At 42.2% G+C, this 22,869-nt stretch overlaps 1 protein-coding gene across 1 annotated transcript in view; it reads right to left on the bottom strand.

The window, feature by feature from the left end:
• The window catches only part of C8H10orf90 (chromosome 8 C10orf90 homolog), a 116,042-nt gene that overhangs the window by 67,294 nt on the left and 25,879 nt on the right, over positions 1-22,869 (bottom strand). The window contains exons 4-5 of the mRNA XM_040361427.1: positions 12,029-12,153; positions 9,038-9,215 (exon numbers count right to left, since the gene is read on the bottom strand). Of these exons, the coding sequence (XP_040217361.1) occupies positions 9,038-9,215; positions 12,029-12,153 (303 nt within the window). The remainder of the gene's footprint in view (positions 1-9,037; positions 9,216-12,028; positions 12,154-22,869) is intronic.

Raw genomic sequence — 22,869 nt, 5'->3', positions numbered from 1 at the left:
TCTTTGGTTGAGTGTGCGGTAGTCTATGCACAAACGGATGGAACCGTTTTTCTTGCGAACTACCACGATGGGTGAGGCATAAGGACTCCTGGATTCTTGGATTATCCTGGTCCTTTTCAATTCAGCCAGCTGTTCCCTTAGGTCATCTAGATCTCCCAATGGGACTCGCCGTGACCTCTCTCGAAAGGGCTTGTCATCTTGGAGGCGAACGCGGTGCTGAGTGCTCCTAGCACACCCCACATCAAACTCATCCTTGGAGAATAAATCTTGCCACTTGAGGAGCTGAGACTGAATTTGCTTCTTCCACTCAGGCGAGATAGGGGCATCTTTAGGATAGAATCGTTCAGCTGGGATCTCTCTGTCTACTCCCTCTATCAATTCAGTGGGTGAGAGGGGTGTGGCAGTGGCCACTTGTCCAATCGGCATCCGTGCCTTCAAGGTCACTGGGGAGTCTGACACATTGCATACACTTACAGAGACTCTCCCACGGGCCCGCTGTAGAGCTCTGATGGATATTATCTCAGGCACCAATTCCACTCCAGATCTCTTCATATTTCTGGGATCAGTTTCCAGGACCACATAGGGGCCTGGTTGTGACCAATTCAACTTGACTGAGGCCCGGAAACTAGTCATTTCTCCTGGCTGTAAGACCTTCTCTGCTCTTTCTAATCTCCAAAGCCGTCCCACTTCTGCAGGGGCCCTCTGTTCTTGAATAATCCGCTGGTAGATTGGCCGCAACATCGGGTGCATCTCCTCTGAAGTAGAACTCTCTTCTGTCACTAATGGAGTTATAAGGCGTCTCACCAAGTCAGTATTTGTTCCCACAATCATAGAACTTCGATTAGCTCCTGGTGGGCGGGGACATACAATGGCTAAGGCGTCACAGACCCCTGGTTGTCCAACAGTTGCCGAACTGAACTCCAGCTTCACTTGTAGACACCCATCATATGGAAGCTTCTGAGTCCCAATACCCCAGATTTCGAGATCCTCTAACTCCATCAGGGGTAGATGCTTCAAATGCTTCTGGTAGAAGTCCCGGTAAATCAGTGTTACTTGAGCACCTGAATCGAGGAGAGCCTTCGTGTAAACCCCTTCTACTTGAACTGGGATAATGGGTGAAGGGCCTATCAACTGGTCAGGGGACTTCTTCGGAGTAGTAGAAGGCATAGACCCAGTCGGCTGCACTCTAGCCCTCTTCCTCGCTTGTGGTGGTTGTTTTCTTCCCCCTTCCGGGTGTTTAGGTTGTGGGTGTGCCTTGCCTCCCTCTGACACAGGACCAGACGCCAGGGGAGGGGATCTTTTTGTCGTAGCAGGTGAGGCTCTGGGTAAAGACTTGGGCCTCTTATTGGTATCCTGGGAATCAGAGCAGTCTTCAGTAGTTGGGCACCCAGTTTGCTCCCTCACTGGGGCCCTCTGTAGTTTCCCGCCGGTCGATAACTTCCTCTTGCATTCGATGGGCTCGGACAGGTATTTCGGTAATGACCCACTCCTCCGCAATTATAGCAGATGTTTGACGGTTTCTTGATAGGCACCACCTGAGTAGTAGATTCAGGAACTGGTTCTGAAGTGACTTTTTCAAGGGGTGACTTGACACCTGCAGACAATAGGGTTAGCATTTGCATCAGCTGGGAAACTTGAGCCTTTAATTGGTCCACTTCTGAATTCCCATTCGACACATTGAGCGTTCGAACCTCAGCAGCAAATGAAAATCCTGAGCCCTTCTTTTTCTCCTCTAGGATAGCCTCTTCCTCCCTTACCATCTTAATGAGATCAGAGTATTGCAAAGAGGTACCCCCTTGTAAGGTCTTCAACTGGATCCAGATGGGATCGGAACTCAGAGCGCCTCTCAGGATCTGTTTCATTCTAACTTGATCCATATCCCTGGCTTCTATTCCTTTCTTTAGTACAATCTGGTATAGCATTTTGTTTAGTCGTCGAATATACTCGGAAAGCTGCTCATTTTCCCGTTGAAACATGTGTTCAAATAGGAAGATTAGATCTGTAGCTTTCTCTGTGCGCCCAAACTCATCTTGTAGCATGCGAAGATAGTCATATGCTGTACAAGACTCCTGACTGAATTTCAAATTTCGGATGGCTTCTGCTGCAACGCCTTTCAGACTTTCAGTAATGCGTTGTTTCTTTTGAGCCTCTGGAACATCCCATTCTTCCAGTGCTTGCATAGCCTGTTCCATCCAGGTTTCATACTCTTCTTCTCCAGGAAGTACAGGCTGCACTCCAGAAAAAATTCTCAACTTCCTGTAGCCATAGTTCACAGATGGCGAGGACATTTTTCTAACGCTCTCTACCAGTTTTCCTATGTCCATGAAGAAGGAAGCTGGGGGGTAGTTAGTGGTTGGTACAGAAGTGGTAGTTACTTCCACTGTGTCTGACATGGCCTGGCTTGGTCCCTCCAGACAACTTGCTGAGGTGAGTAGAGGGAATAACCGTGCTTTAACTTCTCCAGCTAGCTGGATGCTATCACCCTGGAAGCAGGTTGGGACTCCTTTCTTCCATTCTAGTAGGGCATAGGTATGGGAGACTTTTTGATCTATTTTCTTGTCTATTACAAACACTTTCTGGTCAGGTGCTAGTGTAGTTACTGCTTGACGGATCTGTTCCTCTGTCCATTTGTCAGCAGGAATGTCCATTACTATACTCAGCCCTAATTGGCCATTTTGTTCTTTGCACCACTCTGCTGCGGTGTTTGGATCCATTGCTGGCTCGTTTGTGCGGTTAACACTTTGCGAGAGGTATCAGAAGAAATCCCGGACGAGCCCCCACGTGTAGCGCTCACCCCCGAAGGAGCCGCTGAATTATCGGGTCTTCTGTCTCACCTCTGTGACACACCACAAACAATGAATCCACAGCACACCAGCACACCTTGTGAAGCTTTATAACAGATTTAATAACTGTGGGATAGAGCAAAAGCCCTTAATGTCTCCCCACTCTAATATAATACAACTAATAACAGGATGAGATAATACATTTAGATTGAATGCAATGAACAGTAATATATATATATATATATATATATTTAGCGGTATCTACCCCACCCTAAACTACTGGCCAGTAGTACTGTCCTAGGCTAGCCAACGTTGGGGCCCTGGTGTAGGAAGTACACTTGTTGCAATGGCCAAAGGCCGCTTACCACTTCTAGTGTCTCTTTGGGAAAGGAGGATGATTGTCTGCGGAAGCGAATGTCCCTCTCTACTCAGACCGACGTCTGTGAAATGGATGCAGTCTTTTAAAGCCTTCGGCAGGACATCTCAGATCGTCTAGGGGCCGTCTGGGGAATCTGGCAATAACCTCCGTCAGCTGTCCTCACTCAGTTGGGCAGGCTGGATTACTCCGGTGGCTGGATCGGCCCTGCGACCAGGCCTCAGTTAAATCACTCAAAACACAGTCTCTCTCTGTTTCAGTAGATGAACATCAGTCTCTCCAAGAACTATTGCATAGAGCCTGTGTCTCAGTGGCAAACACACAGCTCTGACACAGGCCGTCTTAAATCACCCTCTGATGCAGATCTGTCTTGCCTGGGTCCTTGTTCCAGACTCCCTCTCCTCACTACTTCCTCCTGACTCCCCTCTCTCCCGGAACTTCCTGTCTCAAAGCCTCTTGGGAAATGCAGTTATCCAGCCCCTTGCTGTAGAAATGTATCTCTATGTCTGTTCTGTACTGCAGCCTCCAAATCTGTGCTCTCTGGCTCCACCTGCTGCAATATATATATATATATCTACATCCTCTTAAATGGCTGAAAATCACAACAGGGCTACACTAGTTTAAAAAAAAAAATACTCAAAAAAGTAACTCTTATCGCTCTTAGCCTCTTCCAAGTCTCCAAATTCATTTCTTTTTGCTTTTGGTTACTACTATCCAGTACCTTCCAGGTTACTGACCCATTTACATAGCAGTAGTTGAGCGAACTGAATTTTCTACCTTTCTGCTGGTCTTACACATAGTAATCTGATCATTCATTCTTGATTGTTTCAGTTTGAGGATTCAGTTTTCCATTGATAGTAAATCAAATAATCCACTATTTTTGATTGATAGTTGGGTGATTTGGTCGAAGAATCTCTGAATGAGTGTGGTGGAAAATCTGATTGCATTATATAAGATTGCTTCATTTGGTTTCAGTTTTTGATTAATTTTTCTTTCAGCATATTCATACAAGTCTATAAAATCGATTGAGGTTTCTGGATTGATCAAATAATAGTAAGTTGCCTTCTTTCCTTTAATCATTTTAACGACTGAAAGAGCTGCTTGAACTTGGCTGAAATTGCCAGAATAATATACTATGGAGTTCATTTACTAAAACTGGAGAGTGCAACATTGGGTGCAGCTCTTTTTAGAAACCAGCTTCCAGGTTTTATTGTTAAAGTGATTGTAAATTCTCATTTTTTTCCTATAAAAATAAAAAACATGTCTATTTGCACAGATCCTCCTCTTCTCGGGTTCTTCTTTTGTGGTCCTGACCCCTCCCTCCTGTTCAGTGCTCCCACAGCAAGAAGCTTGCTATGGGGCACCCAAGCCGAGTCACAGCTCACTTGTGCGTCCATTCAGACATGGAGCCCTGGCCTGGCCCCACCCTCTTTTTCTCCTGATTGGCTGACTTTGAAAGTAGCGGGAGCCAATGGCGCCACTACTGTGTGTCAGCTAATCAGGAGGAGTGTCTTGAACGGGCGAGACACTTGTGGACATCGCTGGAGAGAGAGTGGGCTAAAATAAGTATTAGGGGGTGTGGGAGGGGGGGTTCTGCACACAGTTTTTTTTAATGCATTAACCACTTCAGACCCAAAAGAATTTAATGCCTTCCTGACCGGGCCATTTTTTGTGATACGTCACTGCAGCGCTTAAACTGACAATTGAGCAGTCATACTCAAACAAAATCGGTGTCCTTTTTTTCCCACAAATAGATGTTTCTTTTGGTGGTATTTGATCACCTCTACAGTTTTCATTTTTTGCGCTATAAACAAAAACTAGCATTTTCAGAATACCTTTTCAATAGAGACATTCATATTTTGTGGCAGATTTAATAGCATGATTTGCAAGTGACCCTCCAACATTGTGAGTGATTGCTCAGCATGCTCCCCTAAAAGGGTGACGTGATGTGGAAAAGGAGCCACACATGGAAACTTTACAATGCCGTTACATTGTAAAGCATGCTGAGGCACAATGCGTTTTATTGATTACATATGGACATTCCAAACAAATACAATTGCGCTTCTTCATAAAAAAATTGCTTATTACTGGGACACAGAGACGTATAAAAGTTCATGATTGTTCTAGGGTTTAGAGACCAATGCCAGATGTATTACATTACCCAACGTTTTTTTGTGAAAACCACTTGCTGAAATTGCAGTCTAGTCTAAAAAGAAAACTTAATTCCTAGACAATTATTTCTGAAAAAGAGATATAAAATAAGAGGAGAGTCATTAGCCTGCAGCAATATGAAACGACTTTACACATACCTCACACCTACACTGTGTGTTCTGCCTCTCTGAGCACATTAGCAGTTTTGCCTAATGCTTTTATCCTTTGCTTGAAATTCCTGAGACAATGCCTATAGAGGGAACGGGTAGTATGTTGACTCAGCACAGAGGGATCACATCTGCATTTTTGCTGTATTGTCAGCAAAATATCCAGGAGAAAATGTTTATTATATACTTGCTTAATGAGGCCTTGAAGGTTTTTTTTTTTTTTCTGTATTCTTATTTCAAAGAAAAAGCAGAATTACTTTATCTATTTTATCCACCATAAGCTGGTGGGTATCACTTGTGTCACTTGGCCTCTGGTCCAGAAGATGTGATCTGTTGTACATAAAAGGCTGCATTTCCTCCCATTCTAGTGAGCACATTTAGAGTGAGTTTTATTAGAAGAAAAAAAAAGTTTTGTTTTTTTTTGAAAGGTTGTTAGATTCCTTTACTTTCTTGCACAAAGTTTTAAATGCCTTTTTGACAGGGTTTTTTTTCAGCGGGAACGCGGGGGAATGCAGTTCTGGCACCTCCAGAACTGAATATATGTAATGGCAAGGGGTGCTGGAGGATCTATTGATGCTGGTGCTGGGGAATCTTTTGTTGCTGGAGGGAATCTATTTGCTGAGGAATGGGGGTCTATTGTTGCTGGGTGAGTCTTATGTTGCTGGGAGGGATTTACTGTTGAAGAACGAGTCTTTGTTGCTGGCTGCTGGAGGATCTATTAATTGCTGGCTACTGGGGAATCTATTGTTGCTGGAGGGGACATATTTTTGCAGGGAAGGGCAGTATTGTTGCTGTGGAGGTCTGTTGTTGCCAGTGGGGGTTGTGTTGTTGCTGGGGTGGGTCTTAGGTTGCAGGGGGTCAATCATCGAGGGAGGAGTCTAGTATTGCTGGCTGCTGGAGGGTCTATTGATGCTGGCTATTGGGAGTGTATTGCCACTGGGGTCTCCATTGTTGCTAAATCCATTTTACTGCCTTTCTTGTTATCATTAACAAATTCCATACAAAATACTTAGCATTATAAAATGATACTTGGTTCTGTATTCTCTTAAAGTGGTAATACTGGGAGGTGGGTAGGAGGTGGAACCAAGGAACAATGCTTGGAGGTGGGTAGGGGGCAGAGTCAAGGGCTGCCTCAGAAAGGATGAGTTCCTGCACCTATTCTCTGAGAAAAAAAGCCCTGCTCTTTGAACAAATAAAGTGTCAGAGAGAAGCGGTTTGGTGCAGAGGCACTGTATCCTTTTTTGTGATATATTATTACGATAGTTGGCTTTCTTTGTTTTGCATTTATAATGGCATGGATACATTAGAGCTTTGGTATATGACTGTTCTGTTTTGCTTATACAAATCCTTTTTGTGATAACTAATATTCGTTCTTTAAAGTGTTACTAAACCTACAACTGTAAACTAATTCTGTATCTATCTATCTATATATATAAAACTCAACGTGTGTGTGTGTGTGTATGTATGTATGTATGTATGTATGTTCCAGCATCACGTCCAAACGGCTAAAGATATTAACATGAAACTTGGCACACATGTTACTTATATGTCAGCAACAAACATAGGATAGGTGGTTTAACCCTTACCCACCCCCATTTGCCATGGTCGGGGTTTTTCTTTAAAGTCCCATTCAACTCTATGGGAAATACATGTTACTTCATAACTTCCAAACAGCTGTAGATATTTCGATAACACTTGGTCACATGTTACTTATATGTCCACTTAAACTATAGGATAGTTAATTTATCCCTTAACTACCCCCATTTGTGAGGGTCGGGGTTTTTGTTTAAAGTCCCATGCAAATCAATGGGAAATGTATGTTCCCACATAACTTCTGTACGCCTGGAGATATTTCAACAATACCTGCTACACATATTACTTATATGCCAAATAAAAATATATGACAGTTAAATTAACCCTTACCTACACCCTTATATAAAAGATGGGTATATTTATATTACTATGATTTTCCTCCCCAAAAGGTTAAGATAGGAAGACCGGGCAGCGCCGGGTATTCAGCTAGTATGCAATAAAGCATGCTTGTTATACGAACCTAAGGGGGTTAATCCTCTGCATTTTGTAAAAAGGCTTTTTGATCCTGTCTTCTCTGATCCTCCCCTTTTTCCACTGTCCCCAATCCATCTCCGAATAGAACAGAGCCTTTGGAGTCACTCTGCACATGCTCAGTTTGGTGTGTATTGCTAGAGATTTTTTTTGTTTAGGGAATGTGATCATCACAGGGCCAATCAGCACTGTCCAGACAGAGGGTTTAGCAGTTTATATTTACTAAAATAATTGCATTTCCATGTACTGTGGGAGACCAGATATAGTGAATGTAACTTGAATATAGTGAATATAGTTTAATAACACTTAAAAGGGTTGTAAAACGTTGTGTTTTTTCACCTTAATGCACCAGTGTCCGGTCCCACAGCCCCCTCGTTTTACTTACCTGAGCCCCAAATTTCCATGGGTCGCTCTCTCCACGGCTTCTCAGCACTTCATTGGATAGATTGATAGCAGTGCTGCCATTGGCACGCCGAGTGTATGACACGGGAGCGCACCCGCAAGGTAACCCCCCCTCAGGAGAAAGCTTCCCAAAAGGGGTTATCTATTGCGGGGAGGAGCTGAGAGAACCGCCGTGGGACCCCAGAACAGGAGGATCGGGGCCACTCTGTGCAAAACAAACTGCACAGTGGAGGTATGACATGTTTGTTATTTTTATTTTTTTAAATGGGAACCTTTACCTTGCATAGGATGCATTAAGGTGAAAAAACACAAAGGTTTACAACCCCTTTAAGGACAGGTCTTTCTTTTTACTATTAGAATAGTAAGGGTAAGTCCAACATTTTGAGCCACCAGAACAGGAAAAGAGGATACATTTTTAATGGGGACTTTTTTTTTTACAGCAACACACTGTCTAAGATTGAATTACCTTCACATTGGATAGCTATACTCCCACTTCCTGTTGAGCTTGTAAAAAAGTGCTTAAAGGGGTTTTAAACCCTTGAGTTTTTTAACCTAATGCATTTTATGCATTAAGGTGAACAACCTTCTGTAGTGCAGTAGCCCCCCAGAGCCCCCCTTTTACTAACCTGAACCCAATCGTTCCAGTGACGGAATGAGCACAGCAGCTCCCGCCGCTGTATCGGGCAGGTCCTCATTGGATAGATTGATAGCAGCATGAGCTATTGTTTCCCGCTTTTATCAATCAAACCCAGTGACACGGGAGCCTGGGATGGGGCCGAGTCCTGCTGTCTGTGTCAATGGACGCAACAGCAGGACTCAGGAGTGCGCCCGCACATGTGCCACCTTGAAATGTGGCTCTCTGTGGGGGCACTCGAAAAGAGGAGCCAGGAGCGCCACTGAGGGGGGCCCCCAGAAAAAGGAGGATCTGGGCCGCTCTGTGCAAAACCCTTGCACAGAGGAGTTAAGTATAAAAATAAAAAAAATAACCTTTACAACCCAAAAGCCATTGTATCCATGGAGTCAATAACTAGCTTATACTACTAGTTGGATAAGCCTGTAAAAATGTATAAACCAGTAATATCTGATGTACTAACCACTTAGAGGATGGGGAACAGTAAACACTTTCTTTCTCAGGTGAATTGGTTTTGCTTGAAGTCTTGACCCTGGTGCTTCTTGCTTCTGTGTTTTTCTCTGTCGTGCCATGAGCACCAGTTTGTGGACACGTTCTTGGGAATTACAAATAAAGTCTGGTCTGTGGTGTTCTAGAGCTTCCTGTTAAAATAAAATGTATGCAAATATCCACCTGATTATCAAGACCTGCTTGATTTTCCTTTTGATTATGTACATTTTCTTTTTAAACTGTGCAGGTCTACAAAGGAACCGGCAGGGTTTTTCTGATAAGTTCACTGCAGGAAGATACAGTATAACAATTTACAAGATCTACTGTACATATGGGGATATAACAAACCTGGCCAGGACCTTTCATCCTGCAATTAGTATATCACACCACTTAAATCTGTTTGATGAGTACAAAAATATCTGTTGATCAAGTCAGAAATTAAGAGCCATCCTGTGTCGAGCCCCTTCTTGTGTTATATCAAGGAGTCTAATTAGCTCTTCTAGTTGTATCTCAGGACACCAAATTATTAGTGTTGCCTCAAACCCATCCTCTATCCTATTATTTGTAATGTATAAGGGTTGATTTACTAAAGGCAACATACTGTTCACGGCAAGTGCAGTTCCTCTAGATCTTAGTAAATGAGGGGAAACTCTGCTGATTTCTATAATCCAATCACGTGCAAGCAAAAATACAGTTTTTCTTCCTTGCATGTGATTGAGTATTCTTTGCAAAGTAAATCTTTACCTCATTTACTAAGCTCTGGAGCACCAGCACTTGCAGTGCACAGTATATTTGCCTTTTTTATACCCCTTTCACACTGAGCTGCTCATAGCGTCGGCGGTAAAACGCCGCTATTTTTACCGCCGATGCTATGGGCTAATTTGCAGCGCATTTCGGCCACTAGCGGGCGAGAAAGGGTTGCAGCCGTTGCGAGCGGTATAGCTGCGCTGTCCCATTGATTTCAAAGGGCAGCAGTGTTGAAGGAGTGGTAAACACACCGCTCCAAAGATGCCGCTAGTAGGACTTTTTTACTGTCCTGCTAGCGCAACGCTCCAGTGTGAAAGCCTTCGGGCTTTCACACTGAAGACAATGGTGCAGCTGTTTGAGGGTGGATTGCAGGCGCTATTTTTAACGCTATAGCGCCTGCAATGTGCCCTCAGTGTGAAACCGGCAATTGACTATCCAGGCATAACAACCGATGCGGCTAAAAGCCGCTCGGTTGTTATGCCGGAGGAGCGGGAGGGGTCATCCCCCCCTCCCGCCGCCTCTCGCCGCTCTGACCGGGCCTCCCGTCCCACCGAGAGACCCGATCCTCGATCCGGCACCTCCAGTGTCCAGCCGCAGACTGAAACGAAGCCGTAAATGGCTTTGATTCAGTCTCCGCAATGTAAACACGGAAGCAACGACGTCACTTCCGTGTTTCTCGGCTGCCAATGGCGCCGGATTTAAAAAAGTACACAGTATTCAGAATCGCCATTTTCGGTGATCTGAATACTTTGAAGTGCAAAGGAGGGATCGGGGGTCCTCCATAAAGAGTACCTGTCACCACCTATTACTGTCACAAGGGATGTTTACATTCCTTGTGACAGCAATAAAAGTGATCAAAATGTAAAAAATAAATAAACACAATTTTAATATTATAAAAATAAATAAGAAAAACATATTTTTTTTAAAGCGATTCCCTCCCTGCGATCTCTGGCAACAAAGGAAACGCATACGGAAGTCGCGCCTGCGTATGAAAACGGTGTTCAAATCACACATGTGAGGTATCGCCGCAATCGTCAGAGCGAGAGCAATAATTCTAGCACTAGACCTCCTCTGTAACTCTAATCTGGTAACCGTAAAAAAAGTTTAAAGCGTCGCCTATGGAGATTTTTAGGTACCGTAGTTTGTCGCCATTCCACGAGTGCATGCAATTATAAAGCGTGACATGTTTGGTATCTATTTACTCTGCGTAACATTATCTTTCACATTACACAAAAAAATTGGGCTAACTTTACTTTTTCATTTTTTTTTTATTCATGAAAGTACATTTTTCCCAAAAAGTTGCGTTTAAAACACCACCAAACAAATACCATCCGACATAAATTGTTGCAACAATCGCCATTTTATTTTCTAGATTCTCTGCTAAAATATATATATATATAATGTTTGGGGGTTCTAAGTAATTTTCTAGCAAAAAAATGTGGGCCGGATTCAGATACGAACGCCTATCTTTATGCGCGGCGTAACGTATCTCAGATACGTTACGCCGCTGTAACTTTGGCTGCAAGTTCTGTATTCAGAAAGAACGCAAACAACGTAAAAAAAAACGCCGGGCTGGTCGTGTAAGACACTTACACCTGTCGGATCTTAGGGATATCTATGCGCAACTGATTCTCTGAATCAGGCGCATAGATACGACTGACCGCACTCAGAGATACGAGGGCGTATCAGGAGATACGCCCTCGTATCTCTTTTCTGAATCCGGCCCATGGATTTTAACTTGTAAACACCAAATGTCAGAAATAGGCTTATGTATGAAAGGGTTAAACATGATTATTTTACACATTGTTTCATTGCTCTGTTGTGCAGTATCAAATACTATCCCAAAAGCTTTATTTTACCTTGAGTTTTCATAAATGCGATTCTGTTTTTCATTCTTTGCAAACATGCTAATTGCTAAAGGCAACCACTTCACATTTAATGTGTTTTCCTTGCTCTATTGTTCACAAATCAGGTCCCATTTGTGACTTACATATTCTTTCAGAAGTAAGCTAGTGTTGGTAAAAAAATATGCAGATAAAGAATACAATATGATAAATTCAGCTGCGGGGCTTAATAATCCAGTACCTTGTTTTGGGTCGTGAGTGCAAGCAATGCTGCATTTTTTATGAAATTAGTAATGTTTACTGTTCAAAGAAGTGCAGCATTCTTGGAAGGGTGAGTATCTTCATAAATAAAAAAATGGCATTAATATATTTACCTGCAGACTCATTGTTTCTTGAGATACTTCCTTGCTTTTGCTGTTTTCATTTATTTCTGGTAACGGCATGTTCTCTTTATCGGAACTTCCACTGTTGCTGCACGACTTATGCCACCTGTGTCCTGCTGAAAGAAAAAAGCACATATTAAAATACCAAAGGAAAATTTAACTATGCATCGCATGTCTAAATTGCTATCTAGCATCATAGTTTTTCAATTTCTAACCTGCATATTTTGAGCTATAGATAGACACCCTGGACTGAAGCAGGTCACACAATTATATGGCTGGCGTGACAGTACAATTCTACACGACTGGCTTTAATTTTGTAACATATTTTCTGCAAAATAATATATATAAAAAATCAGAGCGTATCTGAAAAAGCCTGGTAAATGTTGAAGAAGTTATGTTTAGCTCTAAGGACCTGCTTCTGCTGGTTTTTGGCATATGGACCAGGATTTTGGCAACAAACCTAATATGGAAATACCAGATAAAATTGGTAATAACAATGTAGGTATAAAAGTCATTGATTTGGGTTATAGCTAAGGTTAGTGTTAGGTTTTCACTGATTAAATGTTGAGTATTAGGGTTAAGCAAGTGTGTTAAAGCCCAATAGCAAGAAATGTAACACCTTAAAATTAATTTTCTTAATAATTAGTTTTAGGACATGTAGTGCTACACCCTGAGTGATCACTTGATAGATGGGTACTCCTGACTTTTAATTGACTGTATAATCTAACACAGAAATAATCTCAACAGTAATTTCTGGACACAATAATGCTACAGAGGAACAAATTCCTAAGCATATGGCCCAACTGTAAGTAGAAGGTTCTATTTAAGCTGTTGGCACAGTAGGGCTGTAGAGAGTTAGTTGGTGTTGGGGTCCTAGTCTTCCTGTTGAAGCGTAAAATTTGACGATAGAAAACTCAGTTGGCTAAGAAGTCTCGCTCCACAGAGTGAGTGAGTGAGTGAATAACTTGTATAGCACTGCAATTGTGAACTAAATCGCCTCAAGGCGCTTTGCATCCAGTGTCGTCCTGATCCTTCCGAAGAGGTGGGTCTTTAGTTTTTTCCTAAAAGCCCAATGTTTTTCTTCCATGCGTATGGTCTTGGGTAGAGCATTCCAGAGCCACGGTCCTTGGACTGCAAATCTTCATTCTCCCTTAAATTTGTAGCGGGATTTGGAGGAGGTTTTGGTTGGTTGACTGGAGCACGCGATTGGTGACGTAGGGTTTTATTTTTTCGCTTAAGTATTGAGGAGCGTTCCCTTGTGCGCATTTGTGAGTGAGGCAGAGGGTCTTGAATGTGACCCAATCCTTTACGGCTAGCCAGTGGAGGGACCTCAAGACCGGGGAGATTGTTTCCCATGGTTTTTTACCTGTCACCAGTTTGGCTGCCATGTTCTGGAAGACTTGTAGATGCAAAATCTGGTATTTGGGTAGTCCTAAATAAAGGGAGTTTGCGTAGTCGAGTCAGGAAACAGAAGTTTGTCCTGATCGGTGAAAGGTACGAGAGACCCCCTCAAGCCAGCATTCATTCAGCAGTAACACTATATGGTCCTCTCCACCAGGATTCAGTAGTCTCACCATTGAAGGTCATGGTCTCATGGATATTGCTTGCAGCTTGAGCCTTATCCTTCTCTGGAGTCCTGTCCCCGCTAATGGCAGTCTCTGGGTCACTTGTAGTCTCTCTACTCAGCACATACATAGCAGCTCAGCTCCCCAGCACAGCCCTTAAGCCAGCAAAAAGCAGCATTCTGAGCAGAACAGTTGTCATAAAAGTCTCTGCACAGCAGAAGGGCCATTAAAGAGGGCCTCTTGGAAGCACGGTAAAGACCTTGCAGCCCAGCCAGCAGCATAAGCCCTCTTAGTGCTCTTTCTTACATTGCACTCATTTTGAAACCTTGTACAACTAGCTCAGCACAGTCCTGGCAGCTACTCTACATGTTGCTCTCTCCGTCTCAAACATGGGCTATTCCAGGGCACAAGTGGGCAGGGCTAAAAACTGGCTTCAGAAAGACAGCCACACAGTTCCTTTTTTGGTCCTCCACAAAATGGCTATCACCCCTAGCGTAGTGAGGACACTTCCTGGCGCTGGTTGGCGAGGCTAAATGTCTAAAAGAGCTGTAGGTGTCTCTTTCCTCCTCCATGCATTGCTCATCACAAGCACGTCAATGATCTGCAGGTAGAAAAGATGTCTTGCTGCACGGTCCTAAAGGGCCATTTCCTACTGGAGCTTTATGAATGGGCGGCTGTTCTCTGGGATACACACAGTTCCCAGAAGACAGTGAACCTGATTGCCCAGAAGACAACGTGAGGAGGAAGACCAGCCGTGGACTAGGAGGAGGCAGATTAGGAAGATCTGCCTAGCAACCACCATTTCTAGTAAGTAAAACTTATTTATTTATTTTTTTTGGAGCATTTTTATGTCATTTTTATTTTAGGGTGGACCTCCGCTTTAAATGTTCCGGTAACCAGTCACATAATTTTTTATTTTGAGTAGCATAATGAAGATTTTAAACAATTATGATCCTCATTTTCTGTGGGACCATTCCACGTTGCAGGTTTAATCACAGTCATAAAAATCTATTTTTTTTTTTAGTAACCAGATCACCATTAATCTCACACTTGCACTCAGGTGTGACCAGCCCAAAAAGCTCTAAACCAGTGTTGCAGCCTTCACTGTATGAGGGTCTTTGCAGCCATCCCTTGACTTCCAGCAAAGATAGAATGATATATCATGCACTCACATGCTTCGAGAATGACAACTCACACAACTGTGAGAATCCCTCTTCAGAACCCTTGTATGGATAACACTAATTGTAATCCACTCAGGCTAAAGGCTCTTCTCCCTAGTCAGTGTGTTAGGAAAGAAATAGAAAAGCGGGGAGCCAGCCGTAATAGAGGCTTTTGTATGACAGCTGCCCAGGTTATGGATGGACTGGCAATCAATCTGTAGAGTGGCGTGCACTTGAAGGAGTCTCTGAAGATTATCATAGGTGCTTGTGGGCCACATCAAATGGTTCCATGGGCCACAGTTTATGCACCCATACCTAGCAACAATGAAATTCCATTTGCCTAATGCCGCTTACACACGATTAGAACTTCCGATGAAAAAAGTCAGATGGACTTTTTTCATCGGAAATTCCATTCATGTGTGGGCCCCATTGGACTTTTTTCCGTCGGTGTTTAGAAATAGAAGATGTTTTAATTTTTTTCCGATAGGAATTTCCTATCTGTTTTTTTTCCATCGTCTGTGTTCAACTCCGGAGAAAAAAACATGCATGCTCAGAATCAAGTCGACGCATGCTCCGAAGCATAGAACTTAATTTTTCTGGGCTCGTCGTAGTGTTTTACGTCACTGCGTTTTGGACGGTCGGAATTTGGTCTGACAGTGTGTATGCAAGACAGCTTGAATGGAATTCCGACGAAAAATTCCATCGGATTTTAGGCAATCGGAAAATCTGATCGTGTGTACGGGGCATTATTCTTTACAGTAATACGTAGCTGCTTATTAAACAATATACATCAGCTAAAGTCAAACGAGCTTTTATCTCAGTGTTTTCTTGTTAATGCTTAATACTATTCCCAATATTTGTTCATGAGGACAAATTTCAGGAATCGTTCAGCAAGCTCAGTTTAACAATTTGTATTTTCTTTCTGTTGCCAAAGGCACATTTACAATTCTCTGGGCTGTTTATCACGCACATTAGCTACATTCTTGCATAATGGACCTTACTGAACTTGTAAAAGCTAGTATTATATTATTCAGAATGAACTAGAATTATATCATATAAATGTTTAACCACAGCCATCAGCAAAACAAAAAAAAACAGTAGCCACTGTTTGTTTACAATGCATTGACATACAGTAGCTATATCTCCCCAAAGTGTTAATGGTGAGAAAGTACTGTATGCATGTAACACCCGAAATGGATGGGGTCAGGGATTATACATGGCCTGTTCTCATTGTAAATTTGGTGTGGTATAACCGTTATATGGCAGCAAACAGAATGAAATTATTGATAAGGGCTATTTTCATACCCCCTGTCTGCTGTTTATACTACCATAAAAACTGCATTGCTGTCAGATGTCTGCATATACTGCTGAAATCATATAGTTTATATGAGTATACGTGAGAACTCTCAGGCCCCGTACACACGACCGAGTTTCTCGGCAGAATTCAGCCAGAAACTCGGTTCAGAGCTGAATTCTGCCGAGAAACCCGGCCGTGTGTACACTTTCGGCCGAGGAAGCCGACGAGGACCTCGGCGAGGAAATAGAGAACATGTTCTCTATTTCCTCGTTGTTCTATGGGAGAACTCGGCCCGCCGAGATCCTCGGCGGCTCCAGGACTGAACACGCCGAGGAACTCGATGTGTTTGGCACGTCGAGTTCCTCGGCCGTGTGTACGGGGCCTTCAGGGTTTGACATTCAGTTGTTGGATTTTTGTGCATAAATCAAGGTCTAATGCCGCATACACGCGATCGGACATTCCGACAACAGAACCGTGGATTTTTTTCCGACGGATGTTGGCTCAAACTTGTCTTGCACACACACGGTCACACAAATGTTGTCGGAAATTCAGAACGTCAAGAACGCAGTGACGTAAAAGACGTACAACGAGCCGAGCAAAATGAAGTTCAATATGCAGTGCGGCTGATTCTGAGCATGCGTGCAATTTTGTGCGTCGGAATTGTGCACACGTGATTGGAATTTCCGACAACAAAACTTGTCGGAAAATTTGAGAACCAGCTCTCAAATTTTTGTTGTCGGAAATTCCGACAGAAAATGTCCAATGGAGCCTACATACGGTCGGAATTTCAGACAAGAAGCTCCCATCGAACATTTGTTGTTGGAAATTCAGATTGTGTGTGTACGCGGCATGAGTTTTCAACCTATTCATTGGGCAACTCCTGCAAACTATGCTGGGAATTTCTAAATACATGAAGTAAACTTCCATCTTTAAGTTTTCCCCTAAGGTAAGCCTATAATAAGGCTTACCTATAGGTAGTGTAAATATCTCCTAAACATACACTGTTTAGAAGATCTTTACTGTACATGCAGCCAGTGAAATCACTGGCGCATGCACACTGTGGGAAATGACCACCTGTACGCATGCGTGGGAGTGACGTCATCACAGCTCGAGCCAGTCACAGAACCTTCTCCACAGTCTGAGGTTCAGAGCACTCTGGAGCAGGAATTCATGAAGGATGTCTTTGTACATTGCTGCATTCATCTTTCCCTCGATTCTGACTAGTCTCCCAGTTCCTGCTGATTAGAAACATCCCCACGGCATGATGCTGCCACCGCCATGCTTCACTGTAGGGATGGTTTTGCCCAGGTGATGAGCGGTGCCTGGTTTCCTCCAGACATGACGCTTGCCATTCAGACCAAAGAGTTCAATCTTTGTTTCATCAGACCAGAAAATGTTGTTTCTCATGTTCCGAGTCCTTCAGGTGCCTTATGGCACAATCCAGGTGGGCTGTCATGTGTTTTTTACTGAGAAGTGGCTTCTGTCTGGCCACTCTACCACACAAGCCTGATTGGTGGAGTGCTGCAGAGATGGTTGTTCTTCTGGAAGGTTCTCCTCTCTCCACATAGGAACGCTGGAGCTCTATCAGAGGGACCATCCTGTTCTTTGTCACCTCCCTAACTATGGTCCTTTTTCTCGGATTGCTCAGTTTGGCCAGGTGGCCCGTTTTATGAGAAGTCCTGATGGGCTCATTGGGACCTTCAATGCTGCAAACATTTTTCTGTACCCTTCCCTGGATCTGTGCCTCCATACAATCCTGTATCTGAGGTCTAAAGACAATTCCTTGGACTTCATGGCTTGGTTTGTGACATGCACTGTTAACTGTGGTACCTTATATAGACAGGTGTGTGCCTTTCTAAATCATGTCCAATCAACTGAATTTACCACAGGTGCTCTCCAATCAAGTTGTAGATACAGCTCTAGGGTGATCAGTGGAAACAGGATGCACCTGAGCTCAATTTTGAGTGTCATGGCAAAGGCTGTGAATACTTATGTACATGGGATTTTTTATTTTTAATACATTTGCAAAGATTTCAAACAGATTTCTTTCACTGTGTCGTCATGAGGTATTGTTTTAGAATTTTTGAGGAAAATTATAAATGTAATTAATTTTGGAATTAGACTGTAACATAACAACATGTGGAAACAATGAAGTGCTGTGAATACTTTCTGGATGCACTGTATATTTATGATGTCATAGAAAAGTATATTTCAGTATGCCTTCTACAACCAGACACTGACCAGTTCAAGAGGTAATAAACCCCAAACCAGATGTGGAGGCTGCATTGGGTTTCTTTTTTAAGGCTTGTTTTCCTCTGTTTTCACCTGGTGATCTGGCCAGTAACACACCTCTTGTATTAGCATGCCTCCACTCTGGATGAAGGAACACGGGGCACATGTGGGTGGCAAAATTATCAGTCTGGGGGGAGAGGAGTGTTAGATGTAATAGCAGATTTAGATACACCAAACAAATTGAAGCCAAACTCCAGCTCTTATTTTATAACCAATTACAGCATTTTTTTTTTCCATTTGGGATAAACATGGTTTTACATGAACAAATAAGCACCTCTGCTAGTGTTAAATTGTTTGTCTCATCCCTGTAAACTGATAGATCTTGAAGAGAGTTTGTTTTTTTGGATAAACAACAAACTTACAGCCTTGATCACCAGATGAAAATAGAAGAAAACAAATGCAGCCATCACATCCAACAATTGGTAAACTGCAATATAGTAATTGTTTGTTTTTGGGATTAATATTGCTTCAATGCCGACCTTCATGAAAAAAATCAGAAAAATACTCAAAATACAAGAGCAGAGCTACACAGAAGCCCACTACAGTATATAGTAGCTGTGTAGTAGGTAAAGCTAAAAAAGAACAACTGAATAGATATATAGCATACAGGCTGTAATTTCTCTAGAGAAGCCTCAGCCTTCTGGAATTGTCTTTTCTATCCTTAGCCTAGCTTCCACTTTTGCACTGTGTGGTAATTTTAACTTTATTTTTTGTCTGGTGATCGTAGTGTGTGGCACTGCATAAAACATTGGTGCCTTATTAATAAAAAATATATTTTATTTAATGCAGAGTGCATTAGAAATATAAATCCAGAAAAGCGGTAAATATTTTCAACTTTGTAAATATTTACTTTCTGACATTCCTCTTATAAAGTCGTTTGATATCGGCACTGTTCACATTTTGCTAGACACAATCCCACTACAATGAAAAATTTATGAGCTCCTACTTACTATGGGTAATTTGAAAGCCTTTACAGGGATAATAAAACAAAATAGTTCATGGATACTATTTACAAAATGTATTATTTCACTGCCTACCATTACCATAAACATTTTGTCAGACTAGTGCTGGAATCCCAGCTTATTCCGTACTGGTTTCACACGGTATGCGTGCCAACGCTCTCTAATGTGATATATGTACGCAAAGAGATTTACAACAATGGGAAAACACTTAACAGTTTAGTGACGTTTACTTCAATCCTGAATCAAAAAAGATTAGTCACTAATGGCTAGGGATGAGCTCAGGCATATTTGGACACAAAATTCTGAACCTGCCTGAGCTTGTACGTTGTTGTACGTCACCGCGTTTTGGCACGACCGGATTTTTGACTAATGGTGTGTAGGCAAGACTGATGAAAGTCGGCTTCATCGGATATCCGATGGATCAGATTCCATCAGATATCCGATCGTGTGTACAGGGCTTTAATATTAATTTTATCTAACCAATATTATATTTATTATGTGTGATTTTTTTGGTGTACTTGAGGGAAAAAAACGGATTCACTGAATCCAGAAGCTTACCAACATATGACTTATGAGGCACATTAGCAAAAAAATAAATAAAAAATTCATAGATGATTTATTCCTTTACCTTGGTTGTCTTCTGGATATGAATTACATATTGCATGTAATAAAAATTTTGTTTTGGGATGTAGGGACTTTTTAAGAGTGACAGGAGAAATAATTGGGTTATACAGAATATTGTGCAATTATTTTAAAAGCTTCCCTTGTTTTGTTTTAGCTGTTTGGAATACTTTAATATGCAGTAAACATGTTTTTAATTTCTTTGGATAAAGCAGTGATCCAGCTAGATTCTCATGTTTAATTTGTCCAATATTTCAATCCAGAATATAATTTCTGCTACTAATTGTTCCTGTGTTTATTATGAAAGCAACAGAACAAATTATAATTCTGTTTATCTAATGTTTACTTCTTTTATAAAAGTGTCCATGATGTGTCGTAACAGATTTTTGGATTTATTTCCCTAACAGTGATAATAATGAAGATGGCAAACACTTTAGATATATATGGTAGATGGCAGACTTAAGATAGCAATATGCTAACAGTAGAATTTCATAAAAAAAATGTTTTCTTGGAAAATTAGATTTTTTAATAGTTATTAGGGTCAAAATTATGGTAATTTTTTACTGTAGTGACATGGTAAGTGACAAGAAAAATTATGAAAAATGTTTCACAAACAAAGGAAATTCTAACTGTGAGTGTGGTTTTCATTCAAAAAACATTGTGCTCAATGTAAAGTGCATGTGTATCCTGAAATTGAATGAAGAATTTAAAACATTGGCAAGAAAATCAAACTCAATTTTATATTTGAAAACATAAAAGGGGTCAGCGCTAAAGAAAAATAAATGGGCAGCTTGCAATAGGTAAATATACAGTATTAGATAAATATACAGGGCCGGATTCATAAAGAGTTACGCCAGGGGATCAGTAGATACGCCGACGTAACTCGGAATCTAAGCCCGTCGTAAGTTTAAGTGTATGCTCAAACTGAGATACACTTAAACCTAGCTAAGATACGAAGGCCTGCGCCGTCGTATCTTAGGGTGTAATGTTTCCGCTGGCCGCTAGGTGGCGCTTCCGTTGTGTTCAGCGTAGAATATGTAAATGACTAGATACGCCGATTCACGAACGTACGCTTGCCCGTCGCAGTAAAGATACGCCGTTTCCGTAAGAGATACGCCGCGTAAAGATAAAGCTGCCCCCTAGGTGGCGTAGCCAATGTTAAGTATGGCCGTCGTTCCCGCGCCGAATTTTGAAAATTTTACGTCGTTTGCGTAACTCGTCTGTGAATGGAGCTGGACGTAATTTACGTTCACGTCGAAACCAATGACGTCCTTGCGGCGTACTTTGGAGCAATGCACACTGGAAAATTCCACGGACGGCGCATGCGCCGTTCGGGAAAAATGTCAATCACGTCGGGTCACCAATAATTAACATGAAACACGCCCCCTCATCCTCATTTGAGTTAGGCGTGCTTACGCCGGCCCCATTTACGCTGCCGTAACTTAGAAGGCAAATGCTTTGTGAATACAGCACTTGCCTCTCTGACTTATGGCAGCGTAGTGTAAATACGATACGCTGCGCCGCCGTACAAATGTGCAGAACTACCTGAATCCAGCCCACAGACTCTTTTGCATTGGACTTTATTCACACAGATTTGTTTTTATTATCATTTTTGAATATTGTGGATGCTTTTGCAGATTATTAATGCTGTGTTGATAGCACATGCTTTAAGCTTGTAATATTCTATATATGGATGCGCTGCATTATTTTCTTTGTATATTTTAGATTTAATTAGATACTTTATTATTGTATTCAATACAACTGACAACAGCAGTAAATATATAACAAATAGCAATAAACCTGCGCTTACAAAAATAAATACAAAAAGCAGCTGATACAATACACTGGTGGTGAATAGCAACATATAACATACAAAAAGTGCAGCGCTAAAGAATTGTCAAAAATAGTTTGAAATGAAAAGTTTGTCTAAAAGAGTCCAATTAGTGTTGAATCCAAGTGGTAATAGAAAATCTTGTGAGGGATCCTCAACCAACAGGGGTACATACACTGACTCTTACCGTCCACAGTGGAACACTAGATACAGAGTTCACCTGCGTTTGTTACAAATCCAATCACCTAGACCCAAGACACCTGAACTCCTCCACCCTCAAGTGCACTCCACCTCATAAGAACTGCGATGGATATAAAGTTCCAACAAAGCAAATAAACATTTCATAGTGCAGTAGGTTTGATTAAAGTTTAGTAAAAATCCAGCAAACACACTCACCATGTGTAGGATAAAACAGCGATAATGGCTGGGAAGGATTCCAACTATCAAGATAGCCGCCCTCTGTGCATGGTTACGTCACGTGATCCAGTTTCACCCAATGCGTTTCGTCAAAGAGACGCCATCAGGGGCATGGCCTCACATGTACTCAGTGTTTTATATATGGGAAGGGCCAGAAAAATTAATCGATTACTCGCCGTGCGCTACAAATACCCATATATACTGTGGCGGTGGGACCCTGTGCGACCAAGACAGTTGGTTTACGCCAGAGAAAGGTACGCTAATTGCACAGCTGTGTGTTGGGCTATTTAGTTCTGACCCGACTATGGCTCAGGGCCCCACCCAACAGACAGGAAGTCTGTGCCCAGGGTCAGGTGGACTCCCATCCCTCTGAGAGGAGTTAGACGCTGCACGGGTGCAGGCAGAGTATGCATATCTGCAGGAGGCAGATGTTATTGGTGATTGAGCAGCAAGGCGCTGATCAGGAGTAAGCTAGGAGAGAGCTTAACTCTAGGAAACTCTGTTTGTTCTGAGGAGCAGACCTAAGGCCTAGGCTAAAGGCCTGAAACAGCCGGATGGCAAGAATGAAAGCCAGGAGGCTAAAGTGTTGAGTATGCAAGATACAGTAATAGCGGAACCCCCTGTAAGGACTGATGTATTTGTGAACTTTTTGTGAACTTTTTGGTGCTTTTAAATAAAAGCGGGCTA

This window comes from Rana temporaria, chromosome 8 (genome assembly GCF_905171775.1).
Source record: "Rana temporaria chromosome 8, aRanTem1.1, whole genome shotgun sequence".
In the NCBI taxonomy this organism is placed as follows: domain Eukaryota; kingdom Metazoa; phylum Chordata; class Amphibia; order Anura; family Ranidae; genus Rana; species Rana temporaria.
The sequence above is the reverse complement of the archived record's forward strand: the minus strand, read 5'-3'. Positions and strand labels throughout refer to the sequence as shown.